The sequence below is a fragment of the Dromiciops gliroides genome, chromosome 1 (assembly GCF_019393635.1).
Source record: "Dromiciops gliroides isolate mDroGli1 chromosome 1, mDroGli1.pri, whole genome shotgun sequence".
Classification (NCBI taxonomy): domain Eukaryota; kingdom Metazoa; phylum Chordata; class Mammalia; order Microbiotheria; family Microbiotheriidae; genus Dromiciops; species Dromiciops gliroides.
The window spans coordinates 674,397,388-674,415,470 of NC_057861.1; the positions used below are offsets into that span (position 1 = coordinate 674,397,388).

Here is an 18,083-nt window from a genome sequence, read left to right on the forward strand (position 1 = left end):
TAGTAATAACTGACATCTGCATACATGACTTCCTTCTGGCTTTTACAGTAGCCAGAAGCAATGTGTGTTTGTTACCCAGGCACCCTTGGCGCCATCACCAGAGGCATTTGGGGATTAAAAACAACAAAATGGAGGGGGGAGGGTGCAGCTAGGTGGTGCATTGGATAAAGCACCAGCCCTAGATTCAGGAGTACCTGAGTTCAAAGCTGGCCTCAGACACTTAACACTTACTAGCTGTGTGACCCTGGGCAAGTCACTTAACCCTCATTGCCTGGTTTTGGGTAGGGGGAAGAATGTCTTTTTGTAAAAACAAAACAAAGCAAAAAAACAACAACAAAACAAAGCAACTTTCCTAATCAAAGTAAGAAATAAGTTTTTTTAAAAAAAAGATAAAGCTGATAACACTCTCTTGTATTGTGCTTATTTATGTCCATGTCTTTCCCTGCTAATAAATTGCAACTCCTTTAGGGCAGAAGCTTTCTTATTTTTCATCCTCCTGTCTCCAGCACCTAGCGCAGGGCCTTGTACATACTTATTACTTAATAAATGCTTGCTGAATTGTTGTCAAACTAAAACAAAGCTCATGAACAAACACACACAACCTTCCCCCCAAGATGTTCAGAGTTTAGCTCTCCAAGCGGCATGTAGCAATAGGGAGGCAGCTGTGGTGTGGGAGCCCACTGGATTTAGAAGCAGAGGACCGGGGGGCAGCTAGATGGTGCAGTGGTTAAGCACCGGCCCTGGAGTCAGGAGTACCTGAGTTCAAATCCGGCCTCAGACACTTGACACTTACTAGCTGTGTGACCGTGGGCAAGTCACTTTACCCCCGTTGCCTGCAAAAAAAAAAAAAATTATTAAAAAAAAAAAAAAGAAGCAGAGGACCGGCCTTTGAACACTGGCTCTGCTACTTATAGATGACATCAGATGTTAACCTCTCTGAGCCTCAGTTTCTTACTCTGTCAAAGCGAAAGTGTTGGACTAGGTATTCTCTGACTAGCCTCTATCCCTTTGATCCTTTCATAGATGCTGTGCTTTTTCTCCCTAGCAGCTAGCCATGTTCTCTCCTTATATAGCCCATTCTCCACTTTTTTAAACCTGGCCCTGGCTGTCTGTCTCACTGTCTGGGTTTTTTTGTTTGTTTGTTTGTTTTTTTTATTTTTTTTTTTTTGGTGAGGCAATTGGGATTAAGTGACTTGCCCAGGGTCACACAGCTACTAAGTGTCAAGGGTCTGAGGCTGAATTTGAACCCAGGTCCTCCTGAATCCAGGGCCGGTGCTCTATCCACTGTACCACCTAGCTGCCCCTCACTCTCTGGTTTTTGAGCTGAGGATATCTGAGTTCCCTCTTTGCTACTTCCATCCCGCTACCACAATGGGTGGCTAGGGGGTAAGGGCTAAATGTCCTCCTCTCTCTTTCTTTGGGATCCCTGGGTTTAAAGAAGGTCTTCCAGACATTTAGATTCCTTGGGGGGGTGAATCCCTGCTCTTGAATCTTTTCAGTTCAGAAGAAAAACACAACACAACAGTCTTTGATCTGTGTTTGATCCCTGAGCCAGAGGACCGGCTCTGGAGGCTAAGGACCTCACACTACTGGTGTGTAGGATAAGAACCACCAAGCCTCCCTGGGTCTTTGTTTCCTCATTTCTGAAATGAAGGGTTTAAATTGGGTGATCTCTCAGCTCTGGATCTCTGATCACACGATCTTCATTAAAACTTAAAAGAACCCATGGTTGTGTTGGCCTGGACCCTCCTTCCATTTGTGTAGATTGCAGCTCCTTGATGCCTGAGTTGCTCTGGCTAAAATGATCCATGACCCCATGACCAAACAGGTGAGGAATCTCTCTGGACATTGCTAGAATGGCTCTGAGAGTATGCTTAAGGGAGGTCATCACTGCGCATGCCCTTGCTTTCCCATCTTGGTAGCTCTTGCCAGACCTTTCCCTCTGCTGGCCTAGCCCTTGAAAGCACAGCATTACCTCCAGACCAGCATGGGTGGGCGAAGGAGGACTCTGGGAGAAGTCACAGTTTCTTCTGGTTTATTCCCAGTCTGGTTTATTCAGAGATAAGAGGTGCAGGCCAGGTTAGATTCCATTTTAGAAGCTGCAGAAATTCTTGAATGTCAGGGCTCACTGGCATTTCCTTGTAACTGTGAAGAACGCCAAAGCCTACAGGGATGTTGAAATGGTTGGAGCCTGTAGGAGGGACTGACTCGCTGCTTGATGGGGAAACATGGAGCTCCTTATTTAGAATCCTTTAAGAAAGCAGAGTCGTGTCCAAATGTAGGTTTTGGCTTCCTAGACAGTGGGAAAGGTAGGGCGATGTTTTCTTTTACGAGAGCTTGACTTTTCAAAAGCTTTTACTTGACTAAAAGCTGGAATTATCTCCTGAGCCGAAACTCTCTTAGGTCCTCACATACATTCCTGGAGGGATTGGCAATGCCTGGAAGCCTTGCTCTAAGATTGCTGAAGTAGCAGGACATTCCCAAGAGCCATGCTGGGCCAACCTCAAGGTCCATCTTTGACTGAGATCCAGGCCTCAAAGGGCTTCCTGGGGCATGGCTGTCCTGACAAGGTTAGGGATGTCCCCATGATATTCTGGATTCTTTTAAGTGTTCCATGACAGAAAGGTCATTTACATATTTCCTGAAACCTTTTTGTAAGCCATGGCATTTCTATTTTTAGCCTGTACAAAGTTCTGCAAGCTAGTTTTCATTGTCTGAAGTATCATTCACCTTTTATTCACCAGAATTTACTGTTTTCAGACTTTAAGGAGTCTCCCTTCTTTACTTTTTTTTTTTGGTGAAGCAATTGGGGTTAAGTGACTTGCCTGGGGTCACACAGCCAGTAAGTGTCAATGTTCTGAGGCTGGATTTGAACTCAGGTACTCCTGACTCCAGGGCTGGTGCTCTATCCACTGTGCCACCTAGCTGCCCCCCTCCTTTGCTTTTTTAGGATTCAGGGTTCACTCTTTCTACCTGTCAGTCAATAAGCATTTATTAAGTGCCCACTGTGTGCCAGGCACTATGTTAAGTGCCAGGGATACAAAGAAAGGCAAAAGACAGTCCCTACCCTCAAGAAGCTCATGGTCTGATGGGGGAGACAACAAGCAAACAAATATGTACAAGCAAGCTACATACAAGATAAATTGGAGATGTTGAACAGAGGGAAGGTACCAGAAATAAGAGGGATTGGCAAAGGCTTCCTATAGAAGGAGGGATTTTAGTTGGGACTTGATGGAAGCAGGAAAGCCATGAGGCAGAGATGAAGAAGCAGAGCATTCCAGTCATTGGAAATACTTCCTTGTGACTTTATAGATTCCATCTTGTGCCTTCATAGCCTTTTATAAGTCCTTTAATTCCTCTGGCCCTCAGTTTCTTCCTCCATAAAATGAGGGAGCTGCATCATTTGTGGAATGACTAAAAAAAAATCTAAGGTGTAGGGATATGATGGAATATTACTGTACACTAAGAAGTGACAAGTAGGAGGAATTCAGAGAAATGTGCAAAGATGTATATGAACTAATATAGAACAAAGTAAGTAGAAACAAAAGAACAATATACACTATGACTACAACAGTTGTAAATGAAAATATCACTGAAAGGAAGTCAAATCCTGAGTAACTGAAAAATCAACAATGATCCCAGAGAAAAGTTAATGAAATAGGCCTCTCTCCTTTTGGCAGGGGGCAGAAGATTGCATACATTGTCGGATTCTGCATTGTAACAGGTGTTTACAATTTTTTTTTTCTTTGTTCCAAGAGAAGGTTCAATTGTGGAGGAAGGGGAAGAAGAGAAGATGAGTACTTCCAGAAATAACTATTATGTAAAAACAGAAAGCATCAATAATACTTATTTTAGAAAATGATAAAAATAAAATGAGGAGACTGAACCAGACAGGTGATCTCCAAGAACTCTTTCAACCACAAATCCTGTTATACTTTGAACTGGTCTGTGCTCAGAGCCGTGCTCAGACAGCATGACTGGTCATCTCTCTCCCCTTCGGCTCTCCATCTCCCAACATCCCTTAGTCACTGTAATTGCCTTTCCCTGGACTATCTCTAACTCCAGTGTCCAAGTTCAAATCCAGCCAGTATTTATTAAGCACTTGTTATGTGTAAGTCCCTGCTCTCTGCCCTTGGAATACAAAGATGAAAAAAAATGACTGTTCCTACCAACAGGAAGTTTATGATCTTATAAGGCATTGTAGAAGATGTACACGACTAAGTATGATACAAGGTCAAATGTGAATAGGGGCAGAGAAGAGTCAAGGAAAATCATTATGAGAAATTTGCAGACATACAAAGTGCCTTCACCTGCAATGGAGGGATGTGTTGGAGGTTGGTTCCTTGTAGGAGGTACCTTCACCAGACTTACTTACAGTGTGCTGGGTGTGGTTGGGCTTTGGTTGTTTTTCATGGAGGAACAGAGTTAGTGAGATGAGGCTGCCACACATGGACGTTAGTTTGGTTGAGGAATGGGGTGGCCTCTTTGATAAGTATTTCAACACACATGAAGTTTCAGAATCCCAATCCCCACCATATTTTAGGAGGTTTTTTGTTTGTTTGCATGTGTGTGTTGGGGGTGGTGTGTGTAGCAGGTCACTTTATTTCTATCTTTTTCATCAACTTTCCTTTAGGCTATATGATATGCTACAATAAACATTTATTAAACACCTACTATGGGCCAGGCACTGTGCTAAGTACCGGGAATACAAATAATAAAAAAAAGATAATCTTTGCCCTCAAGGATCTTATAATCTAATAGGGGAAGATAATGTAAAAATGAAGCTTCTGAAAAATGGGTATCTTGCATGGGGTCATGATTGTGATAGTGGAGTAGAAACCAAAGCAGAACAGCTGGTGGAAAATGAAAAGATGGCTGGAATTTTGAGCCCTCTGTAAAGGGAGGCTAAAGGAGAGATTTTTCCCTCCACTCTCCAAACTTCCAAAGGCTCATTCCAGGAGCAGGAGTACAGTGAATAGGCTTTGGAACTCATGACCAGTAGCCATAGTGGCCTTGGAGACCTCAAAGCCCTTTGTAGTCAGTGTGCTTTTGACTCTCCTGAGCCCCTCTTGATTCTTTTTTTGGGGGGTGAGGCAATTGGGGTTAAGTGACTTGCCCAGGGTCACACAGCTAATAAGTGTCAATGTTCTGAGGCTGGATTTGAACTCAAGTACTCCTGACTCCAGGGCTGGTGCTCTATCCACTGTGCCACCTAGCTGCCCTGCTCCTCTTGATTCTTGAAATCGACAAGTGTTCTTACATAGAAAAGGTCTAATTCTAGTCTCACTGGCCAGGAAGAAGGACACCCATGTTATTAGCCAGTCCCCTGAGTGTTGAATAGGCTCTGGGTTTGTATCTCCAGTTAGAAGAACTCACATCTACATAGTTTACCAAACACTTCCCTCCCAGTAACCCTGAGGAGTAGGTATCTCAAAAGCACTCCAGGGGTAGCTAGGTGCTGCAGTGGATAGAGCACTGGCCCTGGATTCAGAAGGACATGAGTTCAAATTCAGTCTCAGACACATAACACTTACTAGCTGTGTGACTCTGGGCAAATCACTTAAGTCTAATTGCCTCACCAAAGGAAAAAAAGAGCACTCCAGATGATTTGGATTCTCATCAGTGTGATGTACATCCCTAGCTCCAAGAGTTCATAGGATCATCAATTTAGAACTAATAGATACACCAGAGGCCATTTAGAAGACAAAACGGAGAAGTGAAATTACTGGTCCGAGGTTATGCATATTTTTGTGGCCCAAAACCTCATTACCCAGTGGCCAACTTTTTGGTGATGAGCCTCTCTGAATTGAACTGACCTTCAGTTGTCAGGCACACAGAGTCCCATATTCCATTATAGCCAAGATTGCTATTAATGTAGGGATCTGTGATTCCATGGGTATTAGAACCCCCTGGTGAAGAAACTCACTCTATTAATGCAAATTGACACCTTCCCCACAACTTAAAGTTTTAGAGAGTTGCCTGAAAGAGGTTAAGTGATTTGCCATGGGTCACAAAACCAGTATGTATTATAAACAGGAATTGAACCTAGATGTTTTTTTTTCTTGACTCTGAGGCCGACTTTCCATTTACTATGCCATGTTCCTTTTCACTTCTATTACATAAGAAAACCATTTTCCTCTAGCAGTCAAAGGGCCACTTACTTTCAATGAGAGTTGATACAACCCAATTCTAGTATAGCCAAAAGAACATGGACAGTCCTTTGGAGTTGGCTATGAAAAGACTTGCCCCAGAAACACTTTCATTTGGAGATCCGGAGCCCTGTCTGTGGAGGGATGAAAGGTGATGGTCATTCCCCTGTGTTCATTTCCTTGGCCTCTCCTAAAGGAGTTCCCTGTAGTGCTATTCCTCCTCAAGCTAGTCAACGCTTAACAAATGAGGAGGCCACTTAAAAGCATCTTTGAATACATGGTACATTAGTCCTGGAGCGACTTTTGTTCAATGTGTTATAGAAATAAAAATTAGGTCAGCTTTGCAGCCTGTTATTATTACCCTGTACAAGGAGAGGGATTACACTATTGTGGAGATTGCTACAGCCGGAAGAAAACAGACTTCACCAGTCTGCTCTCATGTTAAGCGTGTCATCCTGAGGCTGGGAAGAACTTCACCTTGCCTTTTCTAAGTTGCATCCCTGAATCACCCTTGTTTTCTGTGTTCTTAACAGCATGTCGAGAAGACTAGATCCTAAGGACCATCTGGAAGGCCAGAGAGCGACTTCCCCTACTCCAAAGCAGGCGGGTGCTCCTAGCCATGAAGGCCGCCGGCGGGAGATGAGGACTCATGGACAGGCTGGCCCACAGGTGGATGGCCCCCACCGGACACTCCAAGTGGACAGCAGGATGCAGAGAACAGGCCGATCTCCCTCAGTGTCACCAGACAGAGGCAGCACCCCAACATCACCTTATTCAGTACCCCAAATCGCACCCCTCCCAAGCAGCACCCTCTGTCCTATATGCAAGACAACAGATCTCACCTCTTCTCCCAACCAGCCAAACTTCAACACCTGTACACAGTGTCACAACAAGGTCTGCAACCAGTGTGGATTCAACCCCAACCCTCATCTCACAGAGGTAACCACTGCTTACTTTTCTTAGTAATGTTAACCCAACAAGCTTATTGAGGAAACATATTTGAATCCTAGCCACTTTGTTACCATCTATGTGACCTTGGCCAATAAATTTCAGTTCTTTCTTGATCTCAGTCTTCTCATCTCTAAAAATGGGGGAGTTGAACTGGATGATCCCTAAGGTTCTTTCCAGTTTTAAATCTGGGATCCCAGTTCAGTTGGAAATGCCCAGCAAATCATGTGTGGTTATTGAGGAGGGCTACCTAACTGGTGTTCTTGACCACCACCCCCTCTCAATATATAAGGACAGGAACTAGGACTGGACCTGTGATCTCATTGGCATAGGGAAGTGGAGGGCAAGGGAAGTCCCCCTACTCATGCTTGTTGGCTCTACAATGCTCTACAACCTTGAGAGTTACCTAAAGTATTGAGACCCTTGCCCATAGTCACACAACTAATATGTGCCAGAGGAGAGACTTAATACCAGGTCATCTTCGGGGTCATCTCTTGATCCACTTTGCCACACTGTCTCACATTGATTACATCTATCTAGCTCTCTCTCTCTTTCTCTCTCTCTCTATCATCTATCATCCATACATCTATCTATCTATCTATCATCCATCTCTCTCTCTCTCTCTCTCTCTCTCTCTCTCTCTCTCTCTCTCTCTCATCTATGTCTGTTTGTCTGCCTACCTACCTTCTCTATATGTTCCCCATCTCCCCACTACTGAGCATATAACTTGACCTTTTTGGCCCACTGACTTCTACATTCTACTCTTCTCTATCACACCTTCTTTGTTTTCATCCCTCTTCCTTTTATAATCTTTTTTATCAGTTTGTTTCCTTTTCCTACTTGCTTGCATTTCCATTAATTATTTGCTCTGCCTCTTTGTGGATAAGTCTTGGCTGTGGGCTCCATGGTTCCCAGCTTACTGTGGGTGAGTTCTGGCTGTGGAGTCTGTGATCCCCACCTTGCTGTGAGAGAGCCCTGACTAGGGGGTCTGTGGTTCCTGTTTCACTCTATCTATTCCACCTCTTTTCCATCAGTGGAAGCACTGATCCCTGGAGTGGGGTTTTGCCTGCCCCACAGGAAGCTCGTCTCAACCTAGTATTTCTCTTGCATTTCAGAACATGCTCAGAAATGTCTTTGGAGACCCAGAACTATGCACTCCTTTCCAAATCTCGAGCTCACTCTCTCTACTTAGGCTAGAGGATCAAGCTGAATGGGTGCTGGGGAGACGTGGTTTGGGGTAATGAGTGAATGGGGAATGGTCTTCAGGACAAGCAGAGCATTGGGCAGTAAGCATCCCAGGAGGCTATGGAAGTACAGCAGTTGCTTCTTTCTTTTTTTTTTCTTTCTTTTTTTTTTTTGTGGGGCAATGAGGGTTAAGTGACTTGCCCAGGGTCACACAGCTTGTAAGTGTCAAGTCTCTGAGGACAGATTTGAACTCAGGTCTTCCTGAATCCAGGGCCGGTGCTTTATCCACTGCGCCACCTAGGTGCTCCCAATTGCTTATTTCTTAGAGTATGGTCTGTGGTAAGCCCCAGACTAGGGGGCATGAATTGTAAGGACCTGGGCATGCATTTAGATTCATTCTGCATCTGTTCTTTCTACCATGTGGCCCAAGCCCTCCTTCTGAGCCTGGGGAAGCAGGACAAGCTTCAGTGCTGCTCTCTCAAGGCAGGTGGGCAGGCAGTCACCTTTCCTGCCCCCGAGGGAGCCTGCTCCTAGGAGCTCAGGCACCACTTGGGACTCCAGCATTCTTTAGCCTTCCTCTGGAGGGCTTTTTCACAGGGGAGGCTCAGCCCTCATGTGAGGCGGGCTGACCTCACTCTCCTTGAGGCAGAGGCCCGAGGATGGAAGGATTGGCTTGTCCCATAGGTAGGCTCAGGACTGTGACTCCTAAGGGGACCACGGAAACTGGGTGACATCACAACAGTGCCTCACTTGTTGTGATTCTCAGGCTATCAAGATCAGAGAAATCCTTTCGCCTTGGGTAGTGGGAGATAAGTGAGAATAATTGTTTGCAAGTTGGTGTCTATTTGTAAAATGTGGCACTGTAGGTGTGTAGTGTGGGGGGTGCGAAAGGTAAGTGTGAGATTCTGGGGGAAGAGCTGACAATATTGGGGGAGATGAGTCAATTTGTTCCTTTGGCTGAGCTCCTGGTGTGTGGGCTTTATTAAGAGAGGTGAGTGCTCTTCATTACTTGGCACCAATGACTAATTATTTTTTTGTGGAGGAGCAGTTCAATTCTGCACACTGATCAGTTAGGTAAGTGCTTGCAGCTCAATATTTAGAAAGAGCAGAGTCATTAGGGTCAGGAGGGGGCCATTTCTGGAATTCCTCCTGTGAAATGACCCAAACCATTAGCATTGTGGTGAGATTTGAGACCTAGAAATAGGCTGTGGCAAAGGCCTTGTGAAGCCCCAGCCTTGAAGAGGCCATGTCTGGGGCATCCTGGCCCCAGAAAACCCAAGGAAGGGCAATGGCTGCCTGGACCACTCTGGGGGGCCATTCCCTCAGCATGAGCTCCAGCACTACAAACACCCTCTAGCCCCACCATCCTGAACACTCTATGGGTACCAGGCCCCTGACACTTGGTCTGTTTGTTTGTCTTATCAGACACAAGTGACAAGTATAAATTGTGTGCCACACTCAGGTGTGTGTGTTTTGGAAAGGAGGCTTGGGCATCAGGGGCCAGTATTTTAGTAAACACCAAATTGGGGTGCAAATGTGCTGGCATGTGGCCTTCTTCCCTCTGAGTACTTCTGACCAAGCCCAGCCATACCAAAAGCTTGAGTGCTTCTGCTCCAGAGTATACCATTGGCCCCAGGCAAACAGAAGCCCAGTGTCCCTTCCTTCCTTTCTTCCTTCCCAATAACACAGATGGCAAAACTGGCATTTAAACTCAGGTCTTCTTATCCAAATGCAGTATTCTTTCCATTACATGTTGTTAACTCTTATGATAGCAGTGTTCAGGTATCTGAAGGACTGTCAAATGGCCGGGGGGGGGGGGGCGGGGTGTTAGATTTGCTCTGTTTGGCCCAAGAGGACAAAAATGGAAGCTATGGGCAAAAGTTGCAGAAAGGAATATATAGGTTTGATGTGAGGGAAAAGTTCCTAACAGTTGGAGCTATCAAAAAGGGGGATGGGCTGTCTTGAGAGGTGGGTGGTTTTCCCCTCCTTGGAGGTCTCCTTAAATAACTAGTTGTCATCAGCATCATAGAAAGAATTGGAGGTAGCGATATTTTATTTTTTCCCTAATTACATGTAAAAACAATTTTTAACATTATTTTTTATTGTTGAGTTCCAAATTCTATCCTTTCCTCCCTCCCCTATTCCTCCCCTAAGACAGTAATCAATCTGATATAGGCTATACATAATCACATAAAATATTTCCACATTAGTCGTTTTGTGGAAGAAAACTTGGTTATAACTTTAGAGCCAAAAGGGCCTTCAGAAGATATCTGGTCCAACTTTCTCATTTGGTAGATGTGGAAACTGAGGCCCAGAGAGGTTAAATGATTCATCCAAACTCACACAAGGAAATAAGCAGCAGAGATGGGAAATGAACCATAGAACCACTGACTAGACTTAAAGGGGACCTCATTCAACCATATATGAAAAGAATCCCCATCATAGTATATCTGATAGCCTCTACTTGAAGACCTCCAGTGAAAGAGAACTCTACTTCCTGAGCAGTCCACTCTCCTTTTAGACAGCCCTGCTAGGAAGTTGCTTTTTGATGTCAGCCTTAAATTTTCTTCTTTGGAATTTCCATCTATTACTTCTGATCTTGCGCTGTGAGGTGGAAGCCAGGTCATGTGATGCCAAATGAAGTATGAGTTGACCTCTGATGTTCCCTCCAACTCTGCGATTCTAGAATACTTCACAGAAAAGAAAGGCATCATAGCTCACAGGTATACCCATGTTGAAGAAATGAATATGAGCTAAAGACTGAGAGCTAAAGATGGGAACCATGGAAGAGTAGTTTAGGGGATTGGAGAAAAGAAAAAGGAACAGGAGAATAGGGACTCCTTTCCAGGACACTAAACACCATCAAAGGATATGGTTTTCCTGCTGTGTCTATTTATCCTTTATTTCTCTCCCCCATACACTGATTTACTCCCTGAGGAGGTCTCCCCAGCTGGAGTCAGAAGAAAGGGATATTAGAAGTGTTCTGCACACAGACACTGCCAAACCAATGTGTTCTGGCTGCCTAGCTATGTGGAGAGAAGAAGGAGGTGTCATGGCGGGAGGTGGGGGGAGTATTGTAAATCAATCTTTTTCCTATGATGTACCTTAGACATTTCACTTTGGACACACAGGTATATCCTGTACTTTTTTTTTGTCCCGCTTTTATAATTTCTTCTATGTAGAGAATTCTGATTTTGGACATTCTCTTCTTTGATGCCTGTCAACGAGTCATCTGTAATTTATGGTCTTAAAAAGGCGCCTATGGGGCAGGTAGGTGGCACAGTGGATAGAGCACCAGCCCTGGATTCAGGAGGACCTGAGTTCAAATTCAGCCTCAAACACTTGACACTTACTAGCTGTATGACCCTGAGCAAGTCACTTAACCCCAGTTGCCTCACCCAAAAAAAAAAAAAATGGTGCCTGAAGCACTAGAGCCATAGGGTTAGAGTTGAAAGAGACCTTACAGGTTATCTAGTCCATTCTCCTCATTTTACAGATGAGGAAACTGAGGCCAAGGGGGATTAAGTAATTTAGACAGTAAGCATCATAGGGGTCATTTGAACCCGCATCCTCTAACTCCAAATCCAGTGTTCTTTCCATTGTACCATCCTGTCTCTCCCAAGTGAGAGCTTAAGTGATTTACCCATGGTCACAAAAATAGTCAAATGATATGTCATTTGACAGAGTCTAATGCAGAAACTGAACCCAGGTCTTCAAGACTTTAAGGCTCAAGGCAGCTAGGTGGCGCAGTAGATAGAGCGCTAGCCCTGGATTCAGGAGGACCTGAGTTCAAATCCAGACTCAGACACTTAACAGTTACTAGCTGTGTGACCCTGGGCAAGTTACTTAACCCTAATTGCCTCACCAAAAAACAACAACAACAACAACAACAACAACAAAAAGACTCTAAGGCTCACCCTTCCTCTGCTATGTCATAACTGCCTCCTGTTCTATATTCAGGTAGTAATAGTAATAATGATGACCGACATTTACATAGAGGCAACTAGGTGGCAAAATGGATAGACTATAGGATTCTGAATTTGGAAGGACTGAGTTCGAATCTTGCCTTAGATATTTACCAGCTCTGGAACCCTAAGCAAGTCACCTAAACCCTATCTGCCTCAGTTTCCTCATCTGCAATATGGGGATGATAATAACACCCACTTCCCAGGGTTGTTCTGAGGATCAAATGACATGACATTTGTAAAGGGCTTGGAGAACCTTAAACTCTATATAAATGTTAGCTATTATTATTAGTGTTTAATATATAAATGGCATATGGGTATCATAATAATAGCTGACATTTTGTATGGCATTTTAAGGTCTGGAGAGTACTTTCTTTACATACATTATCTCATTTGATCTTCAAAATTGCCCTTTGGTATAGTTACTACAAGGATTATTGTCTACTTTTTATAGCTGAAGTAGTAGGGGATCTGAGAGGTCATGAGTTGTATGTAGTCACACTGTTGGTATGTATCAGAGGCAGGATTTGACTCTAGCTATCTCCTGACTCCAGGTCTTATCCCCTTTCTACCATGTCATACCTTGGGCATAAGATGTGGTAAATATATGAAGAGAGAATAGGAGGAATGGAGAGGGAGGAGGAGAGGGAGAGGGAATAGGAGAGAGGAGGGAGGGAGAGAAAAAAAGAGAGAAATGGACAGGGAGAGGCAGACAAATGGAGGGGGTGGGGGGGAGTGGAGAAGGGGCCAGCCTGGAAATCACAGAATACCTGAATTTGAGAGTTGGAAGAGACCTAAGTAGTGGTCAGCAACTATTTCTTCCCTGTTAAGAAGAATCAAATCCAGAATAGAATTTCACCTTGTTGCTTCTTTTACCTTTTGAAGAATGAAATTATTATTGAGGTAAGCCAAGAAGTTATCTAGTTCCCTGACTTTTAGTAGAGAGCAAGAGATCTCCAGTCTATTCCTGAATGCTTGAAGACCCCTATCACTACTCCATTGTGCCTCTGGGCCAGACTTGTGATCTGTTTCCCAAACTCATCATCTATTACTTCTTTCCGTCTAAGTTGTTTGTAATATACTCCAAAGGGAAAAAAATAATTTCTGTTTTCTCTCACCTGGCTATGTTTCCCCACTCTGTTGTTTCTTCACATGAAGATATATGATGGATGTTGGTGTTCAGTCATTTCAGCCATGTGTAACTCTTCATGACCCCATTTGGGATTTTCTTGGCAAAGATAATGGAGTGATTTGTCATTTGCTTTCCTAGCTCATTTAACAAATGAGGAAACTGAGGCAAACAAGGTTAAGTGACTTGCCCAGGATCACGCGCGTAATAAGTGTCTGAGGTCACATTTGAACTCGGATCTTTTTGACTTCAGGCCCTTATGCTCTATCTGCTTCACTACCTACCTGCCTTTTACAACTGTATGATATATGCTTTCTTTCATATTCAGTGATACCATACACTACCACTACTTTTACCTAATCTTTTTTTTTTTTTTTTTGCGGGGAATTGAGGGTTAAGTGACCTGCCCAGGATCACACAGCTAGTAAGTGTCAAGTGTCTGAGACTGGATTTGAACTCAGGTCCTCCTGAATTCAGGGCTGGTGCTTTATCCACTGCACCATCTCGCTGCCCCTAATCTTTCTTCTTTTGAATGAGGTATAACCATCTAGCCCCATTGTCTTGTCATGTGTTTCATGGTGCCAAGCATCATTGATATATGTTAGGTCAAATTTATCTGCTTGAATTAAAACCTCAGTTCCTCTTGTTTGGTACATAAACTTTGGGTGCCTGTATATAGACATTGAAGGCCATGGGTTTTACTGCTGGCTCCTTTCTTGGATTGTGTCTCCTGTGAACTTCTGGCTGCCTCAACTGCTTTTCTTCCTTTTTTGTAGTTTCTCTCTAAGGTAGCTAACTTGGGAAATTAGATGTGGCTATAGCCATAGGGATAGAAATAGGTATAGGTATAAATATGGGTGGGGATATAGCCAGCTATAGATATGGATACTGACACAGATCTAGCTTTGGATCTAGATCTAGCTATTGTTGGGCAGTCCTCTCCTTCCTCCATCCTTTTTTTAAAGTTTAAAGCCTTTTTGGTCAGGTTTACAAGATACCAGCAAAGAAACATTTAGCAGCTTTTTAAAAAATAAACTTGTTTGTTGTTTATAGCCCTTCAATTTCTCCCCATATTGTCCCCTTCCCAGAGGATTATTCTATAAAACAAATAATGTTTTGAAAGAAAAGAGAAGAGAAAAAAATCAGTAAAACTAATCATTATTCAAAAAAAAGTCTAATAGTATATTCAATGTTTCTTTACTGCCCCCCGCCCAATCTGCAAAGGTGTCTTCTCTTATCTCTCTTTTGGGTTCAAATTTGATTTTTTGTCATTTCGCAATATTCATTTTCAATTATTATGTATTTCTTTACATTTACATTCTTATTGTCATTGTGTGTTCATGTGTCTTTTTCTGCTTCTCTGTATTTACTATACATGTAATTTTTTTTTACATCACAGCAATTTTCTATTACATTTATGTACTGTATTTTGTTTAGTCTTTCTCCATTCAATGGACATCTACTTTGTTTCCAGTAATTTGCTACCACCAAAAGTGCTTCTCTAAATATTTGGTGTACATAGAGCCTTTCTTTTTATCAATGATCACTCTGCTATATACGCATAGTAATGAAAACAATGGGTCAAAGGGTATGGACATTTTAATCACTTTATTTGTATAATTCCAAGTTGTTGTTCAAAATGGTTTCACTAATTTATATCTGCATGAAAAATACATTAATGTGGAGCAGCTAGATGGCGCAGTGGATTGAGCACCAGCCCTGGAGTCAGGAGTACCTGAGTTCAAATCCGGCCTCAGACACTTAACACTTACTAGTTGTGTGACCCTGGGCAAGTCACTTAACCCCAATTGCCTCACTAAAAAAATAAAAATAAAAATAAAAAAAAACCATTAATGTGCCTGTCTCTCCAAACCCCTCCAACATTAACTATTCTCACCTTTTGTCATCTTTGCCAATTTGCTGTATGTCAAGCAAAACCTTAAAGTTGTTTCAATTTTCATTTTTCGCTATTAGCAGTTTGGAGCATTCTTTCAAGTGGTTGTGAATAGTTTGAAATCTTTTGAGAACTGTTTGTTTATATCCTTTGACTACCTATCTATTGGAGAATGGCTTTTGATCTTATATAATTCTCTTAGTTGTCTATATATTTTTGGATACCTAACCCTTATCCAAGAAATTTGATACAAAGATTTTTTTCCCCCATTTGATCACTTCTCTTTTTATCCTAGATGCATTAAATTTTTTGGTGCAATTTCATGTAATAAAGATTACATGTGTTCAATTTCATGTAATAAAGATGATCCGTTTTATTTGTGGTAAATGCCTTTGTTACTTAATAAATCAATAATATCCTGCCCATAGCTGTAAAAGGTATATGATCTTGCCTTCTAAATTTTTTATGGTCTGATCTTTAATATTAAGGTCACATGTCAATTTTGAATGTATTGTGGAATATGGTATAAGATGTTGGTCTAAGCTTTGTTTATGCCAGACTTACTTGGTTACTACTAGTCAAGGTTAATTTATTTAGTCCCTTGACTAGCAGTAACCAGGTAAGGATGAGACCAAGGGTCATCAGGGTTCACATATGTAAATACCATGGATGGAGATGTTATTTCACATGTCATAGGCAGATTTTTCTAGAAATGATAGGACAAAATTCAAAGAGGGAGAACACAGGCAGAAAAGTCCAATGTTATTGCTAATTGGATGTGGTAGTCTCTCCTAGGAAATGCTGTGATTTGGGGCATTTAAATTTAGATTGAACAGTCATTAACCAGCATATTGGAAGAACAATCCTGAGCTGATCAAGGCAACTGGTGAGATGAGCCTAGGAAAGAGAGCTCAGCAAGATGGAGGCTATAAAGAGGAAGCCCCGATTCCTCAGCAATCTGTAATTAGGCTTCAGTTAGATTTTTTTTCTTTTGAAACTTGAACATAGAAAATGAATCTTTTTCATTTGGTATCATGAAGAGAGAGTCACCAGCTGGTTTGTAATTCAGCATTGCTACACATATTAAAAGTTTGACGGAGCTCTTCTATTTAACAGCCGTATAAGGACAAGGGAACTGAAAAGAATGAAAGAACAGGGGTCTTGCTGAGTTGATTTTTTTTAGCTAGGACAATTTTTAAATCTTATGACATCTGTTTGAGTTGGAGATTTTTTTTTCATGACTTTAGTAGGGCCCAATAGATATTCCAAACTGCTCCTCAAAATTTGTATCAAATGCAGGTAAAACAAGCCTCTTTAGATGCACGTCAGTATGTGGTTTAGAATAAACATCCTTCTCTTCAGCAGTGGATTTAAGCAAGAATGACTCAGTCTTTTCCTGTTGGTCCAAGTACTATCTGAGAATGAAAAACACTTTCTCTCCCTCCTTCCCTCCCTCCCTCTCCCTCTCTACCTCTCTGTCTCTGTCTCAGACACTTAGACTCAGTGACCCTATATAAGTCATTTAACATGTTTCAGCCTCAGTTTCCTTAATTGTAAAATGGGATAACATTAGCATCTAGCTCTCATGAGATAAAATATGTAGTTTTGTAGACCTTTAAGGGCTATACAAATATTATTTTTTTTTGCCAGGCAATTGGGGTTAAGTGACTTGCCCAGGGTCACTTAACCCCTGTTGCCTTGCCAAAAAAAACAAAAAAAAAACAAAAAAAAAAGAAAAGAAAAGAGATGTAAAGGACCTTAAAGTCTATACTTATGGCATCCAATCCATACTTATGAGTGTCATATGGTGGTGCCGTGGACAGAAATAAGGAAGTTAGAACATGGGACAGGTTGGGTGTTGGCAGGGGGAGTTCTGTTGAGTTGGAGTTCTGGTATCCAGTCCTGTTGGAAATATCTAACGGGAAATAGGAGATGTGGCACCTCTTTTCTTCTTCCTCTATATTACTTCACTTGGTGATCTCAACAGCTCCCATGGATTTAATTTTCATCTCTATGCTGATCTTTCTCAGATCTACCCATCCTGCCCTAATCTCTCTGCTGACCTACAGTCTTTCATCTCCATTTGCCTTTTAAACATCTTGAACTGGATGTCCAATAGGTACCTTAAATTCACCCTCCCAGTCCCCCAGGCTCACAGCCTAGGTGTCATCCTTGACTCCTCATTATCTCTCACTCCCCAGAATCTCTAGAATACCCCCCTATCCCATACTTTCCCCATTCTGGTATAGGCTGGACTATTGCAGTAGCCTGCCGGTTGGTCTGCCTGCCAAAAATCTTTCCCTACTTCAGTGTATCCTCCATTCAGCCACCAAAGTGATTTTTCTAAAGCGCCAGCTCAATCATCTCACCCATTCATTGGTGACTCCAATGGCCCAATCACTTCCAGGATCAAATTAAACCCCTCCAACATTCAAAGCTCTTCAAACATAGCCCACTCTATCTTTCCAGTCATCTTATATCTTGTACCTCCCCTGCACCCCCACATACTCCTTGTTGTTCCACAACCAAGACACTGTCTATCCTCCATACCTTGAATGATCTCCTTTCTCATATCTACCTCCTGGCTTTCCTGGCTACCTTCAAATCCCAACTAAAACCCCACTTTCTACAGGAAGCCTTTTCCAACACCCTTTTGTTTTGTTTTGTTTTGCAAGGCAATGGGGGTTAAGTGACTTGCCCAAGGTCACATAGCTATTAAGTGTCAAGGGTCTGAGGCCAGACTCGAACACAGGTCCTCCTGAATCCAAGGCTGGTGCTTTATCCACTGCACCACCCAGCTGCCCCATACTAAA

General features: G+C 42.6%; 1 protein-coding gene across 1 annotated transcript in view; it reads left to right on the forward strand.

The window, feature by feature from the left end:
• The window catches only part of BSN (bassoon presynaptic cytomatrix protein), a 240,442-nt gene that overhangs the window by 107,198 nt on the left and 115,161 nt on the right, over window positions 1-18,083 (forward strand). Inside the window, exon 2 of the mRNA XM_043975309.1 lies at window positions 6,683-7,088. Coding sequence (XP_043831244.1) covers window positions 6,683-7,088 — 406 coding nt within the window. The remainder of the gene's footprint in view (window positions 1-6,682; window positions 7,089-18,083) is intronic.